Genomic DNA, 19,154 nt, shown 5'->3' with positions numbered 1-19,154 from the left:
TATTTGCATTTAAATTCACCTGGTCTTTTCTCCAATATGCAATTTTAGTTCCTGCATTTTATGATTCAAAAAGCTGTTTGGCTTTAGCACTTAATCATCTCCAAGATTTCTGCTTTCTCCTTCTGATTATAGAACCCTAAATTCTATTTAATTTTTCTTCCACTGGACGTTTTCTCTAGCTGCCACAAATACTTTAGGTTAGCATAGTTCATCGCATCTGAGGAAATGTAATATGTCCTTGTGAAATTGTTATAGAACCTATCTAGTTCCTACTTTATTTATTTCAAGTTACAAAAATCACAACCAGTTTCCTTAATTAAACTCGAATTAATGAAAATTAGAGGTTGTTTTTACTGTGAGAGGCAGATGGATATTTTCTTCATATTGGGGAATTGTGAAGAGCAAAGGGATTAAGTATGGGTGCACAGAAATACTAACAGGTTAGTTCATAATGTACTGGAATGGTGGCTACTGGAATGTTGGCCAAAAATTGTGAATAACTAATTTACACAAAGAAGAAGACGTCTTAAGCCATCTCATTAAAATATAGTGTGCACTGGGGCAATTGCAGATTTTGTTGTTGTAATAGGTATAAAGCAATATGGAACAAAAACTGATAAAATGAGTTGAGGTACAGAATTAGTCACAATCTAATTGCAAGATTAATTGGACGATGACTGGCTAATCCTATTTCTGTGCTCCTACCTGTCGATCAAGATCCAGATATGCATCATTCCCAATTGATGCTGGTGTTTCTTTACTCATGAGCTGTAAACAAAATGCAAATTGAATTGTTAAAAATTAAGTAAATTAATCAATCAATTGCAAGTAAAACAAAAATCTCAAACTGTTCCCATCTAAAAGGGTTAAAGTAAGTAGACAATTTAACTTCAGAGCCTTTGCGAGGACATATGTACACCTTCTTGAGCTCTAGAAATCAAGAGGAGCAGGATGAAAATTCACAGACTACCCAACTCATAGGAAATTGTTTCATTTCAATTGCTTGATTTTTCATTGATGTTAGATTGCACAGCACACAAAAATAGGGTGCTATTTGATGCAACTTATAGCCATCTGATTTTATAAAATACTAGACCAGTGGACCCGTTGGGCCCAAACCTCTCCTGCATTGGTGCAACATCCTCTCCTCCCCCCCCCCTCCCCTCCATCCCCCTCAACCCCCCTTATCCCCTCCCCCCCCAGGAAATAGATTTAAACTTTTAAATGTGAATGACTTAAAAAATATAACCGATTTCAATGAAACCTTCCATTAGCACCAAAAGGACGACGTTGAGTAAGGTGGGCCTAAAATTGTCGTACTATCGTGTACCGTTTTGACTGTAGTTCAGGAATAAACAAACAAACAAGAGTTTTAGTATATAGATAGATAGGAAATACTTGTGTGGTCAGTGGACCAATTATTCCCTGTTGTAGGTTTTGCTTTTGTTTTGGAATTTTCCACATCATTCATAGTCTTTGGAATACTTAAGAATATCATTGCTTTTACACCATTGCAACCAATTTCAACATGGAAAGCACCGCAGTAGCCAATGAAGCAAATGATAAGCTATGAAACTGAGAGCTTATCATTTGCTTCATTTCTGGGAAGAACTGTTCTCTTTTCCAAATTAAAGTTGGAGCTCTTTAACATTCTCCCTGGGTTGAGATATGTTTGTGTTATAAAATTTAACCCAAAAAAACAATTACCCAATTCACAAGAAGTTGCCAGGTTGAGATTCAAGTCATGGAAATGAGGCTCCCACTTCTGATTCCAAAATGCATTTAGCCACCCTGGAAATTATTTAATTATAGATATTTTTAAATGTAAAACGTTAAGACTATATTCTGCACACTGTCTCTTTCCTTTTGTACCTCCTATTTTTCGACAATAGGTGCAGGAGTAGGCCATTCGGCCCTTCGATCCAGCACCACCATTCAATGTGATCATGGCTGATCATTCTCAATCAGTACCCCGTTCCTGCCTTCTCGCCATACCCCATGACTCCACTATCCTCAAGAGCTCTATCTAGCTCTCTCTTGAATGCATTCAGAGAATTGGCCTCCACTGCCTTCTGAGGCAGAGAATTCCAAGTCTGGTGGGACAATGACATCTAAGGTAAATGTAGTCAAAGATGAAGGAGAAAATAAATGCAAAGGAGGACAAGTAGGCAATCTTTGTAATAGAAATATATAACTGAAAGATAAACGGCTGTAGATGATGTGCAAAGTCTGTATCAGTCTTATGGCTCTGATGTTTGTATGGAAAGTGGTCCTCAGCAAATGGATGTTGTCAAAGGGCACGCAAGAAAATGCCATGGAGAAGAAAGGAAAAAACAAAACAAGAAATTATATTGCCATGATGGAATGAATAACAAGGGCAATGAGTAACACATTCCATCTGGTCAGAAAATGAGTAGCTTTAGAGGAAAATACTGTGGTAGACTGCATTAAAGGTTGAGAAGGTACTGAGAAATTGTGTACTAGACCAAAAGTTTTGCTCATAATTTTGGTGACATGAAAAGTGATTCAAATAGTAAGTTACATTAGAGATGAGCTTGGATTTACAGGGTGCTGATGCCTTCAAGAGTAGATTTGTAGACTAGAAATAAATATAAAGTTTGCAAGGACAGAATAATCTGGGGAGGTGTTTTTACAATATTGGCAGCTTTAAAAGTCAGGAAATAATTCCCAAGAGACAATAACAATTTGTAATCAATATAGCAGTCAAGAAAGTTAAATCCTTTCAAACCATCAGTTGAAATTGCATTTTCAGCTGTGTGAGAACCGCAGTGTGCCCATAGCTAAAAACTGCCTTAAGTAGCATTTAAATTAACCAACCTTCAACAGTGCAAAAGGAGTGCAGCATGGCAGCAAGAAACACTTGATAATTTAAATGCAAGAGACATACATGTACAACATACCTCCTGAATGGCTGCCATGACAACATGCTGAACAGATTCTTCCATCACCATGATTGTTTGTATTTGTTCTGAAAAATAAAAATGTCCTTCTTAACTGATTATAAATGTAACACACAATTATGCGTAATAAATACACAGGTTTTCTGTCATGTAGTTGAACCAAATCTTCAATCTGGCTCCTGAACATATTTTTCATGTTGTACAAAAGAATAGAAAAGCTGAAGAGAAGCTGAAGAAAATTCTTTAGATTTTACAATTTTTTCAATCTTAGACAACTTTCCACCAGGCAACACGACAATAGCACAAACTGAAGGAAAATATTTTCAATATTGTGTGTTAATATTGTGTGTTAAATAATTCTTGAAAACATTGACACACGTCATAAACTGAAAACAATGCTTTCAAGCAGTATGGAAGTAAGTAGGTTAGGCCAGATCTATGGGAAGACTTTCCCATTGGCAGCATTTTCCTTTGCTTTGCACAGATATTAAGGAAACCAAGGACCTCCTCAGGAGATTCTGCTATTTCAAATTTGCAGGTTAAACACCCAAGAATAAGGCTGAAGATAGTCACAAAAAGCTGGAGTAACTCAGCAGGACAGGCAGCATCTCTGGAGAGGAATGGGTGGCATTTCAAGTCGAGACCCTTCTTTAGAGTCTGAAGGGTCTCGACCTGAAACATCATCCATTCCTTCTCTCCAGAGATGCTGCCTGTCCCTCCGAGTAACTCCAGCTTTTTGAGACTATCTTCAGTTCAAACCAGCATCTGCAGTTCCTTCTAATACTAAGAATTAGGCTGACGTCTTTAAGCTGTAACTGAAAGAACATAAAGTATAATTTGGAATAAATAGTGGGGCGCAGCACCAGGAAGCCCAGATCAATCATGACACATAATATCTATGTGCAGTTTGCACATTCTTCTTGTGACCACATGGGTTTTATCCAAGTGCTCTGGTTCCTGGATGTGCTGATGGGTTAGTTGGCTCCTGTAAATTGTTCCTCTTGTGGGCAAACAACAGGGGAGAGAATTGATTAAAGAGAAAATAAGGGGGTATTGGGAGTGATGGGAATGCACTGACAGCCAACAAAGTTTATCGGCTGAATGAGTTCTTTCTGTGTCATAAGAAAAATTGAGATATGAAAACTCTTTGTTTACTTTTGGTTAGTAACTAGCAATAGTTAATTCAATATTCTAATACTCTAGACAAATATCTTCCCTCAGTTAACACCACGAGGAATAGATCATTAGGCATGTACCTTTATTACTGTGAAAATTACTATATCCACTTGACATTTGATGCCAATCAACTCCAGCAACACTGGGGATATGAGATGAGAATAGTAACCGTTGCTTAAAAAGTAGCTTATCGGGAAAACAGACCGATGAATCTGGTAGTTTTACATGCAGAGGTTATTCACCCATTTTGCCTGCTCCCTTCAAACAATCAACATGCCTCATTCCCCTGCTTTCTTCGTGTATGCTTTAAATTTTTTGGAAGAATCAAAATTTTCCCATTTTAAATTCGAAACTACCAGCGAGTGAGTGGATTGGCTGAAGGTTGGCTTTCTCCGAGGTGAGTAAAGTTCGGGTGGTTTAAAAAGAGCGCCAAGAGTCAGCCCGGGGCAATTACCTTGAAGGTCATAGAGGAGCAGCAGCCAGACCAGCGAGTGAGTGGATTGGTTGAGACATCCTAATTATTTGTGTGGATAGTTGACTTGATTAGATAAAATTTAATTCAGGCCCAGTAGAGCGGCCTGTTGGGAGTGGTCTTGTTGAGGGGAAGTGCCTTGGTGAGGTGAAGTGAGAGTCTTTGGCTCAAGAGTCTTTGGTGAGGAGGCTGAGGCAAGGAGGCTACACTTGAATTGGTTGCATGTTTAATTTAATTTAAATATTTAAACTGATGGCAGGAATGTTATTGCAGTGCATTTGTTGCAGGATGTGGGAAGTCAGGAGCACTGCTGGTGTCACTGACCACTACACCTGTGGGAACTGTGCCACTATCCAGATGCAGCTCCTTAGGGGACCGAGTTAGGGAAGTAGAGCAGCAGCTGGATGACCTGTGGTCCATCCAGGACACCGAAAGCTTCTTGGACAGAACCTATAGACAGGTCGTCACTCCAAGAGTGCAGGAGGTGCAACAGGTAGAGACAGAAAGAAAGGGGATGAAGCGAGTGCAGGACACCTCAGTGGAAGTACCTCTTGTGAACAGGTACACGCTCTTGGGAGCTACTGGGGCAGATGACGCTTCCAGTCCGAGCAGCGGACAGATCTGTGACTCGGATCCTAGCACTGAGACTCGACCAGTGAGACCGACGTCAGGCAGAGCCATAGTGGTGGGTAACTCCATTGTCCGAGGTAAGGACAGGAGATTCTGTGGCGACAGGTGAGACACAAGGATGGTGTGTTGCTTCCCAGGTGCCAGGGTCCAAGACATCTCAGATCGACTTCAGAACATCCTCGAGAGGGAAGTATTTCCTGCTGCTCCCCTTCCCTCTCGAGGATGTTCTCAAGTAGTTGTGCATGTAGGCACAAATGACATGGGTAAGAAGAGGAAGGAGGTTCTGCAACATGAATATAAAGAACCAGGCAGGAGGCTGAAAAGCAGGACTTCTACGGTGGTTATCTCTGGGTTGCTTCCAGTACCTCATGCTAGTGAGGGTAGGAACAGGGAGATAGGGGATCTGAACGTGTGGCTGAAGAGTTGGTGCAGGGGGCAGGGATTTAGATTTCTAGATCACTGGAATCACTTCTGCGGCAGGGGTGACCTGTACAAAAGGGAAGGGTTGCACCTTAATTGGAAGGGGGCTGACATTCTGGCAGGCAGGTTTGCTAGTACTTAAAACCTAAAATGTTTAAGCATTGCATCCCATCCCCTAGCCCTGTTTCAACTAAAACATGGAGGGGAGGGAGTCAACAATGTGGAAGCGTATCCATGCAGCTAACGGGAAAAAGAGTATAGGAAAAGTCAAGTTTAAACAGGGCAGGGGGATGGGACGCAATGCAAGGTGCCAGAGGGCCACAAAAGGAGGACAGAAGCAAAAGGTAGAAGGGAGATAAGAAAAACTAACCTGAAAGCTTTGTGCTTTAATGCAAGGAGCATTCGAAATAAGGTGGATGAATTAAATGCGCAGTTAGTAGTTAAGGAATATGATATAGTTGGAATTTACAGTGACATGCCTCCAAGGTGACCAAGGCTGGGAGCTAAACATGCAGGGGTATTCGATATTCAGGAAGGATAGACAGAAAGGAAGAGGAGGTGGGGCGGCATTGCTGGTAAAAGAGATTACTGCAATAGCAAGGAGAGACATTAGCTTGGATGCTGTAGCATCGATATGGGTAGAACTGCATAGCCAAGGGCAGAAAACGCTTGTTGGAGTTGTATACAGACCACCAACCAGCAGTAGGGAGGTTGAGGATAGCATCAAGCAGGAAATTAGGGATGCGTGAAGCAAAGATACAGCGGTTATCATGGGTGACTTTAATCTACATCTCGATTGGGCCAACCAAATTGGTAACAGCGCTGAGGAGGATGATTTCCTGGAATGTATACGGGATGGGTTTTTAAACCAATATGCAGAGGAACCGACTAGAGGGCAGGCCATATTAGACTGAGTATTGTGTAATGAGGAAGGATTAGTTAGAGATCTTGTTGTGCAAGGCCCCTTGGGCAACAGTGACCATAATATGATGGAATTCTGCATTAGGATGGAGTGACACATTTAATTCAGAGACTAGAGACCCGAACTTGGATAAAGGAGACTTAAGGTATGAGGTGGGAATTGACTAGGATAGACTTGCAAATTATACTTGAAGGGTTGACAGTGGAGATGCAATGGAAAAGATTTAAAGACTGCATGGATGAACTACAGAAATTGTTCATCCCTGTCTGGCGAAAAAAATAAAACTGGGTAGGTGGCTCAACCGTGGCTAACGAGGGAAGTCAAGGATAGTGTTAAATCCAAGGAAGAGAGCCATATAAATTGGCCAGAAGAAACAGCAAACCAGAGGACTGGGAAAAATTTAGAACTCAGAGGCAGACAAGGGGGTTAATTAAGAGGGGGAAAAAAAAGGAGCATGAAGAAAAGCTTGCAGGGAATATAAAAACTGACTGTAAAAGTTTCTGTAGGTATGTAAAAAGGAAATGATTAGTGAAGATGAATGTAGGTCCCTTCCAGACAGATGAATTTATAATGGGAAACAAGGAAATGGCAGAACAGTTAAACGAGTACTTTGGTTTTGTCTTCACTGAGGAAGACACAATCTCCCGGAAATACTAGGGGACCGAAGATCTAGTGGTAGGGAGGAACTGAAGGGAATCCACATTAGTCAGGAAATGGTTGGGACTGAAGGCAGATAAATCCCCAGGGCCTGATGGTCTGCATCCCAGAGTACTTAAGGAGGTGGCCCTAGAAACCGTGGGTGCACTGGCGATCATTTTCCAATGTTCTCTCGACTATGGATCAGTTCCTGTGGACTGGAGGGTAACCAATGTAACTCCACTTTTTAAGAAAGGAGGGAGAGAGAAAACAGGGAATTATAGACCAGTTAACCTTACATCGGTAGTGGGGAAGATGCTGGAGTCGATCATAAAAGATGGTATAGCAGCGCATTTGGAAAGCAGTGACGGGTTCGGACAAAGTCAGCATGGATTTGTGAAGGGGAAATCATGCTTGACCAATCTTTTGGAATTTTTTGAGGATGTAACAAGTAGAATGGATAAGGGAGAGCCAGTGGATGTGGTGTATCTGGACTTTCAAAAACATTTGACAAGGTCCCACACAAGAGATTAGTGTGCAGAATTAGATCACATGGTATTGACATGGATAGAGAACTGGTAGGCAGACAGGAAGCAAAGAGTAGGAATTATCAGGTCCTTTTCAGAATTGCAGGCAGTGGCAAGTGGGGTGCCGCAAGGCTCAGTGCTGAGACCCCAGTTGTTTACAATATATATTAACAATTTAAGCGAGGGAATTAACTGTAACTTCTCTAAGTTTGCGGACGACACAAAAATTGGTGTCAGTGTGAGCTGCAATGAGGAGGCAAGAACAAGATGGCAGATTATTATCGGAATTATGTCAGTTTAGGAAAAGGGGAAGTGCAGTTGACCTGGATGTGCTTGTACATCAGTCGTTGAAATGTAAGCATGCAGGTACAGCAGGTAGTGAAGAAAGCTAATGGCATGTTGGCCTTAAAAACAGAAGAATTGAATAAAGGAGCAAAGAGGTCCTTCTGCAGTTGTACAGGGCCCTGGTCAGACCACACCTGGAGTATTTATTATGTGCAGTTTTGGTCTCCTAATTTGAGGAAGGACATTCTTGCTATTGAAGGAGTGCAGCGTAGGGTCACGAGGTTAATTCCCGGGATGGCGGGACTGTCAATGATGAAAGAATAGAACGTTTGGGCTTGTATTCACTGGAATTTAGAAGGATGAGAAGGGATCTTATAGAAACATATAAAATGATTAAGGGATTGGACAAGCTAAATGCAGGAAACATGTTCCAATGTTGGGGGAGTCCAGAACCAGGGGCCGCAATTTAAGAATAAGGGGTAGACCATTTAGAATTGAGATGAGGAAAAACTTTTTCACCCAGAGTTGTGAATTTGTGTAATTCTCTGCCTCAGAAGGCAGTGGAGGCCGATTCACTGGATGCATTCAAAAGAGATTTAGATAGAGCTCTTAGGGCTAGAGGAATCAAGGGATATGGGGAAAAGGCAGGAACGGGGTACTGATTGTGGATGATCAGCCATGATCACATTAAATGGTAGTGCTGGCTCAAAGGGCTGAATTTTCTATATTTTTATGACATCATATCCTCTGATATTCTAATATATTTCATAACCAGATTTTGCTCTTTGCTGAACAATCATTGTAGCTGATTTTTATTGTAACTGTACCTTATTGTCCTTGTAAATATGACGGTAACATAGTACATAGAACAGCACAATGCAGCACAGGAACAATGTGTACACATAATCCATATCCTTCCATATTCATGTGCTTATCTAAAAGTCTCTTAAATGCCACCATCACATTTGGCAGCACATTCCAGACACTCACCAACCATTATGTAAAAAACCTGCCCCAACATCTCCTTTGTACTTAAAACCATTCAGCTATGCCTTATAGTATTTGATATTTCCATCCTGGGATAACAATTCTGACTATATACCCTATCGATGCTTCTCATAATGCCATGTACTTCTGTCAGTTGTCCCCATAACTTCCGGCGTTCCACAGAAAGCAATCCAAATCTGTCCAACCTTGCCCTATAGCTAAAATCCCTTAATCCAGGCACCATTCTGTAAATCTCCTCTACACCCTGTCCAAAGTCTCCATGTCCTTCTTATAATGGGATGACCACAACTGCACGCAATACTCCAAATGCGACCTAACCAAAGTCTTATGCACCACGCCTTTTATACTCAATGTCCTAAGTAATGAAGGCAAACATACCATTATCCTTTTTTTTTTTAAATCACTATCTAAGCGTTGCCACTTAGAGGGAGTTATGGATTTGGACCCCAAGATCCCTCTGTATATCAATGCTGTTAAGGGTCTTGCCTTTAACTGTATATTTTGCCCTATATTCAACCTCCCAAAGTGTGCATCACAATTGCTCTGATTAAACTCCAGCTACCATTTCTCCACCCATTTTTGTGACCTATCCGCATTCCGCTGTATAATTTGACTGCCTTCCTCACAGTTCACGGCCCCAGCAATCTTGAAGTCATCTGCAAAGTTACTAACTAACCCATCTACATTTGAGTTCAAGTCAGTAATATATTTTTATATGGTCACAGACGTCCAGCCTGAATATTGTCCCACCCCACATTCCTGTCTTCTATCAGTCAGGAAGTTCTCAATCTACACGACTAAGTCACTGCTAATCCCTCGCATTTTAATCTACTGGATCAGCCTACCATCAGGGTCTTCATCAAATGCTTTACTAAGATTCATGAGGATAACATCCACTGCTTTAATCTCATCAATCACCTTTGTTACCTCCTCAAAAAACACGATTGAGTTGGTAAGGCACGACCTGCTGCAAATAAAGCCATGTTGACTGTCCTAACTAATCCATTCTCTTCCAAATGCGAGTAGATCCTATCCCATATAATCCCCTGCAATAGCACCAGCCTATTATTCCTTAGATTCTCTCTACTTCTACCTTAAACAAAGAAACAACATTAACTACTCTCCAGTCTCCAGGACCTAACCTTAAATTGACTTGAATGAAACACAATGAGCAATCTATACATGCCCTCAAACAGGATATCAGCATGTAATCTAGTCCAACATTACCTTGTTTCTGCTCACAGTTGACAGCACAGCCAAGAATAAGTTGTAACATTCGGCCAAGTTCTGCTGCATCCGAGTGTTCTCCTATCAAATTAACATCTGGCAATGGGAAATCAGTAATTTGCTGCCCCAGCACCTGTAAACAGATTAAAATAAAACACATCATTTATGTCTGCTGTATAAATTTTTTATCTGTGCTTTGTAATTATAAGACTATAGTTTGCACTCTGGTTCATTACCTGTTGTTCTCATGTATGGTATATTTGTATTCATGTACATTATGATTTATCTGGATAGCATACAAAATAAAGGTCCCCCCCCCCAGTATCTCTGTACTCACGACAAAAAAAACAATACCATTATCAACTTCCAGAACAGAAATATACTGGAAAATAAAGCATTAACTTATTTCTTTAATTCATTCTGGGAATAAGTGTGGCATAGTTGAAATTTGTTGGTACATTATTAAGATGCTCAGTGTCATTTATTGGCTGAAGGTATTTCCTAAATTTATCCCAAAGAAAAAAAAGCTAATTGTACAAAATTTGTAATTTTATTTGCAACTATTACAATTCTAATTTATGTTCTTCAGGTACAATATTTCTTCAAACTTTCCAGCTGCCTTTGGGTATGGGTCTGCTTAACAAGCAGATGTATAATACAAGTATAAATGGTTTAATCTGATCATTTTTTTAATACTTAAAGGAATATTTATTATTTAAAATTTAAAGAAAACACTGAGCAATTATCTTAAAAGCAAAATAAATGCTCAGCAACAAATCTGAATTCAATTATGAAGGTAATATGAGAAAAGATTATCTAAAATGTAATTCTGTGCTTTGTTTTCATTCATTTCTGAATTATGGGCATCATTCTCAAAACTAGCATTTCATGTCCCTTCTGAATTCCCCAAGAGTAACAGATGGGAGATGGAAAGAGGCAGACAGATTACAAATAATAATAATAAAGGACTTTGTTTCATAAACTGCAGTAGTTTAAGAAAAAGACCACCTATTTTCTCCAATTGAAAAATATGTATGGGAGTAAACATCAGCCTGCACAGTGGCCAGAGTGGCACCAGCACCCAGATGATTAAAAAAAAGCTTTGGGTGTCCAAATACACCTAAAAAGCTCTTATCATATAGAAAATCCAATAACAAAATACAAGTCAGTGTGTACACAAGGGCATTTAACTGAAACATGCAGGAGTTTTAACATCTTAAAATAATGTGGGATTACTTAGGTTTTCGTTTATACTTGATTATTTAACGAGGGAATTTTACAGCAACTATCTACTTCCCTTCCATCTGATGCCTATTGACTGAACTGAAAAATAGCAACTGTTGCTATGGTAAAAGGAAAGATTTGGTTCACAAAAGCTTCACCAGCAACCTCACAGATGACTGGAAGAAAATTACATAGAAGAGGTCACAATGGCATTCTGATCGCAGAAAATCAGAGAACAGCATAAACAGAGTAGCTATAAACAGAGTGATAATCTTTGCAAAACTCTCACTGGATTTATAAATCATGAAAGCACATACTAAAGGATATTTTAGATTTTAGATAATCAGTTCCCTTTTACATTATTGCTGGCCATTTTCTACTGATTAAGAAACTCAAAATTCAAATTATATTTGTGGTGATCATTGCTAAACTTGTTACAATTAAATTATCTTACCTCATGATAGTAATCCAGTATGCCTTTTAAAATTTTCTTCAAATTGCTAACCTGTAAAGAAAAGTTTACATTTGCTATAACAAGGAAGACTGCCAATGTTGCACTTCAAGTCTCATAAACAATTGTCTTTAGGTATGGATGGAGGCCACGAAGTTGAGGAGTTGAGGAAACAAATCAGGACAAACCTTTAGTCGCCAGTTATCCCCAACTTCTGACTTGATACGATTTATCCAAGTATCATCAAACCATGACTGATCTCTGAAAATTTAAAATAATTATTTTTGATATGCTAAACATCTGAAAAATGCAAAATAGTATATTTTCATTCTGACTAATAGCTACAAACATCACCTGAGATCAGGTATACTACAATTTTTTCAATAGTTAAAATTAAATAAAACTAAATCATGACAGAATAGTAAAATGTCTCACAGTACAAGATAAGCAAATGAAGATACAGTGTGGTCTCCATTACACTAAGTGAATGATGTATCATGGTTCTATTGTGTTAGATTTGAAATTCAGTTACAGAAAAAAAGACTAACTTGAGAACAAATAACATTCTTACCTTTACCTTAGGATTTCTCATTCTACCGTTTAATATATCTTGAAAAAATTGCAATAACTTTATGCAACAAATCCCCTTTTTACATACATTTGGTTATAGTTTTGGTAGGTCTGGTACAAATTTTAAAGTATATATTCCATTTTTAACTTACATTTTCTGTAGAACCTGTGCCATCACAACGCCGCTTGTCAAATCGTCTATTTTCTTGCATGGCACCTGCAGACCAAATGTCTGAATCTAAAAGGCAAAGAATAGAAATCCTTAAAGAACATGTGTTTTTCTTCTACTTTTAATTGAAAAAATAAACCAATTCCCATATTTTGGTATTTTCTAACCTACTGGCATATTACTTCTAATGTAGACAAATAAACATTCTACAATTATAATTTGGTTATCCTTTGTGAAATTGACATTGTTTTCCATATACTTCAGCCCATTGAGAGGGTATCAGTACTTTGTGTCCTTTTGTGGAAACCATCATCTGCAACTCCTTGTTTCCACAATTATAACTGCTTCTTTCTTCCAAGCAGTCACCCCTTGTGTTCTACAAGGATCTATCCTCAGTCCCTTCTCAACTACACCCTTATCAATTTCATTTAAATGACCATCTCCATGACATTCAGCTCTAACTCAAACGTGAATGCTCTGTGATCTCCAAATTATCTTCCTGTTTATCAAAAATCTAGTGATGATCAAATATTTCTCCTTAACTGAATAGTGGGAAGACCAAAGTCATTGTATTTGGTAGGCATCATAAACCCTACGGCACTGACTTCATTGCTTCTTGGCTACTGTGGGATTGAACTGAAAAAGTCGCAAGAATCAGATGAGTCATAAGGTTATAATAAGGTAAAGGAGTTGTAGGAGCCATTTTGGATATCATTATATTACTTTGTATCCTTCTGTATTTTTGGACACTAAGAGGTTAATGCTTACGTATGGGCTGGGTGGAGCCAAAGGGCCTCCAGCTTCGACGTTGGTCAACAGTTCAAGCAAAGAAGCGGCTGATAGAAGTTCAGCCAAAAGAAGCTGCCGATATGTAAATCGGCTAAAGAGCCTACTGACAAGAGATCAGTAAGAATGAGCTGGGGATAAGATCTAGCAGTTTGTATAAGTTACGTAGATTACGGTAGGATAATAGATTTTTACCAAGCTAATCAATAACGTCAATGACAAGATATATGCCAATATGTTATATGGCAACTTCAAATAAACGACTAACTGATTTAAATGTCGTGGAGATCTCTGTTGTTGTGTTGCTTGCGTGAAGAAAAAATATCATTCCAACTAACCTATGTCAAAACGGCAGCTTGGAGCAAGATAAGATAGACGAGAAGCTGGCCGTAATAGTATTGTAACAAGTATGGGATCTCACTACAAAACCTTTTCTCCACCTCTTGTATCATTACTTGGCTCCACTATTACCTCAGCTCAATTGTAGGAACGACCCCACCTATATCATTATTACCTCCAGACAGAAACTCTCTTGGCAAATTTCCCAATCTTGATGAGCTCATCCATAAGTCTTCTACTCGTGTCTTAACTTGCAACAAGTCATGTTCACCTCAAACCACTTGTGCTTATTTCCAATTGAGCAATACTTGAAAGTTATCATGTATTTCAAATCTCTCCATGCTCTTGACTCTTCCTATTTCTGTGAAATCTTCCATTGTTACAACTCTCAGAACCTGCATTATTCCAGTTCTGGCCTTCTGAACATTCCAGATTTCATTACGTCACCAACGGCATTGAACGATCCTTCAATACAATCCTTCAAGTGTCTCTACTCTTAAAGCTATCTCTTTGTCTCATATCTCATGTGGACTATGTCAAATTTTGTTTGATAATGGAAATACAAACAAAAACTGTACACAAAGGAAATCTGAAATAAAACCAGAAAATTATGGATACACTCAGCAGGTTAAGCAGCATCTGTGGGAAGTGAGCCAGTATTAGCATTTTAAGTTCAAGATCTTTTGCTACTTGATAATGTTCCTGTTAAGTGGCTTTGGACATTTTTCTGCACAAAAAAAACCCAATAGAAGTATGTTATCGATGCTGAGTCAGATCTAGAAAAATAAATAACACTAAAAATGCAAAGAAATTATATTATGCCAATGTCCTACTCTAATCCTACTCTCCTGCAAATGGAGATTTGCAGGAGAAGGGTGAAATGTTGTCATGTGGAAGGAAGTGAAGAAGGGACGACAATGCATACGTTGTAGGGTTAGATGGTGTAAAAATGGAAACCAAGGTTTGGAAGACTATTGGATAAGAGTTCAGGAGGTAACCAGAATTTTGCATTAGAATTGGTGGACAGGTAAAATAACAACACAATACATATTGTCCTTATTAATCGTTGGGATATGGTGTCCTTAAGCTGATCCCCAGTTGTTCTGACAAGATTACTGTTGCACCATTGACGTTTGCATTCTTTGCAGTGATTTGATGCATTTCCCTAGTATCAAACATTATAACGCGTCTAGAGATCACACCCAGTAACAATATTGTACTTACAACTTTCTGTACAGAAGAGATTATTCTCCCAAAACTGATTCAGTTTTTACAGAGCAATTGGACACATACACTGAATGCATCTTTCTTTGTTCTTATAATTATTTTCATAACTGCTATCAAATGATCAAGACTGCAATTATTTGTAGGACACAAACTATTTTGTTAAGCCGGTGTAATAACACCCAAATCTCTTTAAGAAAAAGAGAATTAAAAACGAGAAGCATGATGAGTTGGGTCATTTAATAATCTCAATGCTAAAATGCAAAATTCAGCATTTAGAGAATGACTCTTCACACCCACATCTCATCAAGATTGATTTATCCTTGCATACATCTACAGTTTACCTCAACACAGCAATGATCCACAATTATTTATGACAGAAATTACCACTTAACCAACTTTTGGACCATGTTGGTTGTATGAAAGATGTTTTCTGCTTTACCAAAAGAATTTCTGTCTACCCTTCAAAGGCCCAATATATTCAACAAAATTTCCCAAAACACTTGCACGAGCATTATCGAATAAAACCTGAGGCAGAAATACTTAAGATTGATTGCATATTACCAAAAGATTGGTCAAAGTCAAATTCTAATGAACATCTTAAAGGAGGAAAGAGAAGAAAATGGGTGGAAAGGGTGGAAAGAAGTAGAATTAGTTTGGATGGAACCAAGAAACAGCAAGGAGCAGAAAGCTCCAGCAGAAAGTCAGGAAATTAAATGTTTAGGTAACAACGGTAATACAACAATTACAAGTTTCTTAAATCTACATGTAGAATGTGCAGTCTATAAGTTGCAATAGTCTGGAGAATTTATTCATAGAATGTGTAAGAACATGGAATGTGTCTTCTACATCAGTATCCCGAGGAACCAACAATGCAGTAAATTTTAGATCAAATACTGTGTTGTAAATTAGGGTTAACAGATGATCTGATATGTTAAGGGGCCTTCAGAGAACTTTGACTCAATTCTACATAAAGATTTACGGTAATTTGGTTCCATCTGAACCTGGGTTCTTAAATCAGAACATAGCAAAGACACAAGTTCCACACTGCTTATGATAGAGTAAGAAACTGTATTAAAAGGTGTGACATTAATAAAGGTATAGCTAACATTTAATAAAATACACAATTGTACATTATATATCCTGTTGAGCCAAAATAAAAACATGATCAAACTATGGCTGTCAAGAGAAGTTAAAAATAGTATTAGATCAAAGGAGAAGGCTTAACATGACAAAAAAAGCAGTGACAGGAATTGAGAAAATTGTAGAACCTGGCTAATAGGGAACCAAAGTATTGATAAGGAAAGGGAAAGTGGAATGGGAAAACAGGTACGCAAGAAACAAAAACAGTTTGTAAAACGTTCAATAGATTAGAAACAAGGAAAATAAAAACTAAAGTTAATATGGGCGTGTGGTGTGAAAATAGGACAAAGGGAATTGAGATCAAGAAAAATGTAGAATAGATCATTGTTAGCTGGGAGAAGGTAACAACAAAACAAACAGATAAACTGGAGTCAGAGACAGTAGGACTGGTCGGAGAACTGGGAAGGGGGCAGGATGGAAAGAGAGGGAAAGCAAGGGTTACTTGAAGTTAGAGAAGCGAATGTTCACAACGCTGGGGTGTAAGGTGCCCAAGCGAAATATGAGGTGCTGTTCCTCCAATTTGCATTGGGCCTCACTCTGACAATGGAGGAGGCCCAGGACAGAAAGGTCAATGTGGGAATGGGACGGGGAATTAAAGTGTTTAGGGAGACTAAGCGGAGGTGTAGAGTGAACCAATCACCGAGCCTGCGCTTCGTCTCGCAGATATACAAGAGTTCACATCTGGAACAGCAGATACAGTAAATGAGGTTAGAGGGGGTGCAAGTGAACCTCTGCCTCACCTGAAAAGACTGTCAGGGTCCTTGGACAGAGTCAAGGGGGGAGGTATAGGGACAGGTGTGCATCTCCTGTGGTTGCAGGGGAAAGTACCTGGGGAGGGGGTGGTTTGGGTGGGAAGGGACGAGTTGACTAGGGAGTTGTGTCGGGAAGTCTCTGCGGAAAGCGGAGAGGTGGAGATGGGAAGATGTGGCTAGTGGTGTGATTCCGTTGGAGGTGGTGAAAATGTCAGAGGATTATGTGACACGGCTGATGGGGTGGAAGGCGAGGACGAGGGGGACTATCCCTGTTGAGACTGGGGGGAGAGGGAGCAAGTGCGGAGCTGTGGAATATCGAGGAGACCCTAGTGAGGGCCTCATCTATGATGGAAGAAGGGAACCCCTATTCCCTAAAGAATGAGGGAATACCTCATCTTTGGCGCAGATGCGGCATAGACGGATGAATTGGGAGTAGGGGATAGAGTCTTTATAGGAAGCAGGGTGGGAAGAAGTGTAGTCTAGATAGCTGTTGAATCATTGGGTGTATAATAGATGTCAGTCAATAGTCTGTCTCCTGTGATGGAGACCGTGAGATCAAGCAACGGTAGGGAGATGTCGGAGATGATCCATGTGAACGAGTGCGGGATGGAAATTAGTAATAAAGTTAATGAAGTCAGTGAGTTCTGCATGGGTGCAGGAGGTAGCAACGATGCAGTCGTCAATGTTATGACAATGTTATTACAATGTAGGTTTGCAATCATCAAAATTCTCATGATAATTTACAAATCCTTTCAAACCTTTAAGCATCATGATCTACAATTAACACATCTCTGCACATCTCAATTTTTCAGTGCTACATATCAGGTATATCCCTTCAACTTACTGGTCCTCCAACAATTCCTAGAACTCTCTATCTACTACAAAGTCCTCCTAAGGCCTACCTCTTTAACCAAGTTTTTGCTTTTCCATCCTAATATTTGTGTTTATGGTCAACGACACAAATTCTGTTGGTAATTCTTTACTTGATTAAGAGTCAAAAGGAAGATACTGGTGTTATTCTTTAGATACTTTGCAGATTTACAATCTAGAGCAGAATGGTTAAATTCAAGGATGAAGAGGTAAACACCCTAAAATATAGGAGCATCGATGTTTTGGAGATCTGAAGATTACAGCTACGGAGGACTGAGATCACGGAGGAATTTGAAAACAAATGAGAATATTAAAATTGAAAGATTGCTTAATCAAAGTTAATGTAAACCAATAAGCACCAGGTTGAAATGGGAGGGAAAGAGAGAAGAGGAAGATTCTTACCAACACATTTATTGATGTGAAGAGGTGAAGCAGTATTGCAGTTTGTAGAGTTATTAAAAAGGGTTAGAAAAGTGCTAGAGCTTATTTCTAGATTGCATGTCATCGGATCTGAACAACTTCCAACATTAGCGGCATTATTGTCAACCAATCCAAAGGAGATCACTATTCACCAGAAACTTAACTGAATCAACTACATAAACGCAGTAATTACAAGAACTGGTCAAATGATAGATATTCTGCAGCAAGCATTTTCACACTGTCGAGTAGTGTAACACCCCTTGGCTAGAAGAGCTCAGCACCAAAAATATCCAACAAAATCAATAATGCTCAATGCAAAGTAGAGCCCTTGATGTACCCCTCCCATTACTTTAAAAGTTCAAATAGCCATTTCTAGTGAAATGTGGCTGCAGTATGTAATGCAGCAAATCACCAAGGCTTCTTTGCTTTTCTCTTGCGAACCCACATCCCAATTGTATAAAAGAACAAAGGTAGCAGGCACAAAGAATCACCAGCACTTCCAGTTAACACCATCTTGACTTGGAAACATATCAAATTCTGAGACGTACCATCTCAAACAGAACGGGATTACTTTCACCAGCAGACTGCAGTGGTTCAAATTGGCAGTGTACCATCAGCTTCTCAAAAATGCTGGCCATGCCCACAAGACCCAAACATTTAAAAAAAATGATTACTGTTATTATATCCATTTAGAATCTGGTCAGTCCACACTTTAGAGTACCATGTCCATTTCAGATCACAAGAATATAGAAAGGACAGGATTCAGAGAAGATTTACAAGGATGTTGCCAGGGCTAGAGGGTGTGAGCTATATGGAGAGGTTGAGTAGGCTGGGTCTCTATTCCATGGAGCGCAGGAGAATGAGGGGAGATCATATAGAGGTATACAAAATCATGAGAACAATAGATCGGGTAGATGCCCAGAGTCTTTTGCCCAGAGTAGGGGAATCAAGGACATCAGTTCAAGGTGAAGGGGAAAAGATT

The 19,154-nt window shown here is 39.3% G+C and overlaps 1 protein-coding gene across 5 annotated transcripts in view; it reads right to left on the bottom strand.

Moving 5' to 3' along the window:
- hook3 (hook microtubule-tethering protein 3) overlaps positions 1 to 19,154 on the bottom strand; it is a 62,576-nt gene that overhangs the window by 41,988 nt on the left and 1,434 nt on the right. For all 5 annotated transcript variants that reach the window (XR_013547563.1, XM_078404172.1, XM_078404190.1 and 2 more), the window contains exons 2-7: positions 12,622 to 12,707; positions 12,088 to 12,160; positions 11,903 to 11,953; positions 10,225 to 10,357; positions 2,922 to 2,989; positions 706 to 768 (exon numbers count right to left, since the gene is read on the bottom strand). Coding sequence is in view for 4 of the 5 variants with exons in the window: in XM_078404172.1 (XP_078260298.1) it covers positions 706 to 768; positions 2,922 to 2,989; positions 10,225 to 10,357; positions 11,903 to 11,953; positions 12,088 to 12,160; positions 12,622 to 12,707 (474 nt within the window). In the remaining variant the exon portion in view is untranslated. The remainder of the gene's footprint in view (positions 1 to 705; positions 769 to 2,921; positions 2,990 to 10,224; positions 10,358 to 11,902; positions 11,954 to 12,087; positions 12,161 to 12,621; positions 12,708 to 19,154) is intronic.

The sequence above is a fragment of the Rhinoraja longicauda genome, chromosome 1, assembly GCF_053455715.1.
Source record: "Rhinoraja longicauda isolate Sanriku21f chromosome 1, sRhiLon1.1, whole genome shotgun sequence".
In the NCBI taxonomy this organism is placed as follows: Eukaryota; Metazoa; Chordata; class Chondrichthyes; order Rajiformes; family Arhynchobatidae; genus Rhinoraja; species Rhinoraja longicauda.
Note: the sequence above shows the minus strand (reverse complement) of the source record. Positions and strands in the feature narration are given on the sequence as shown.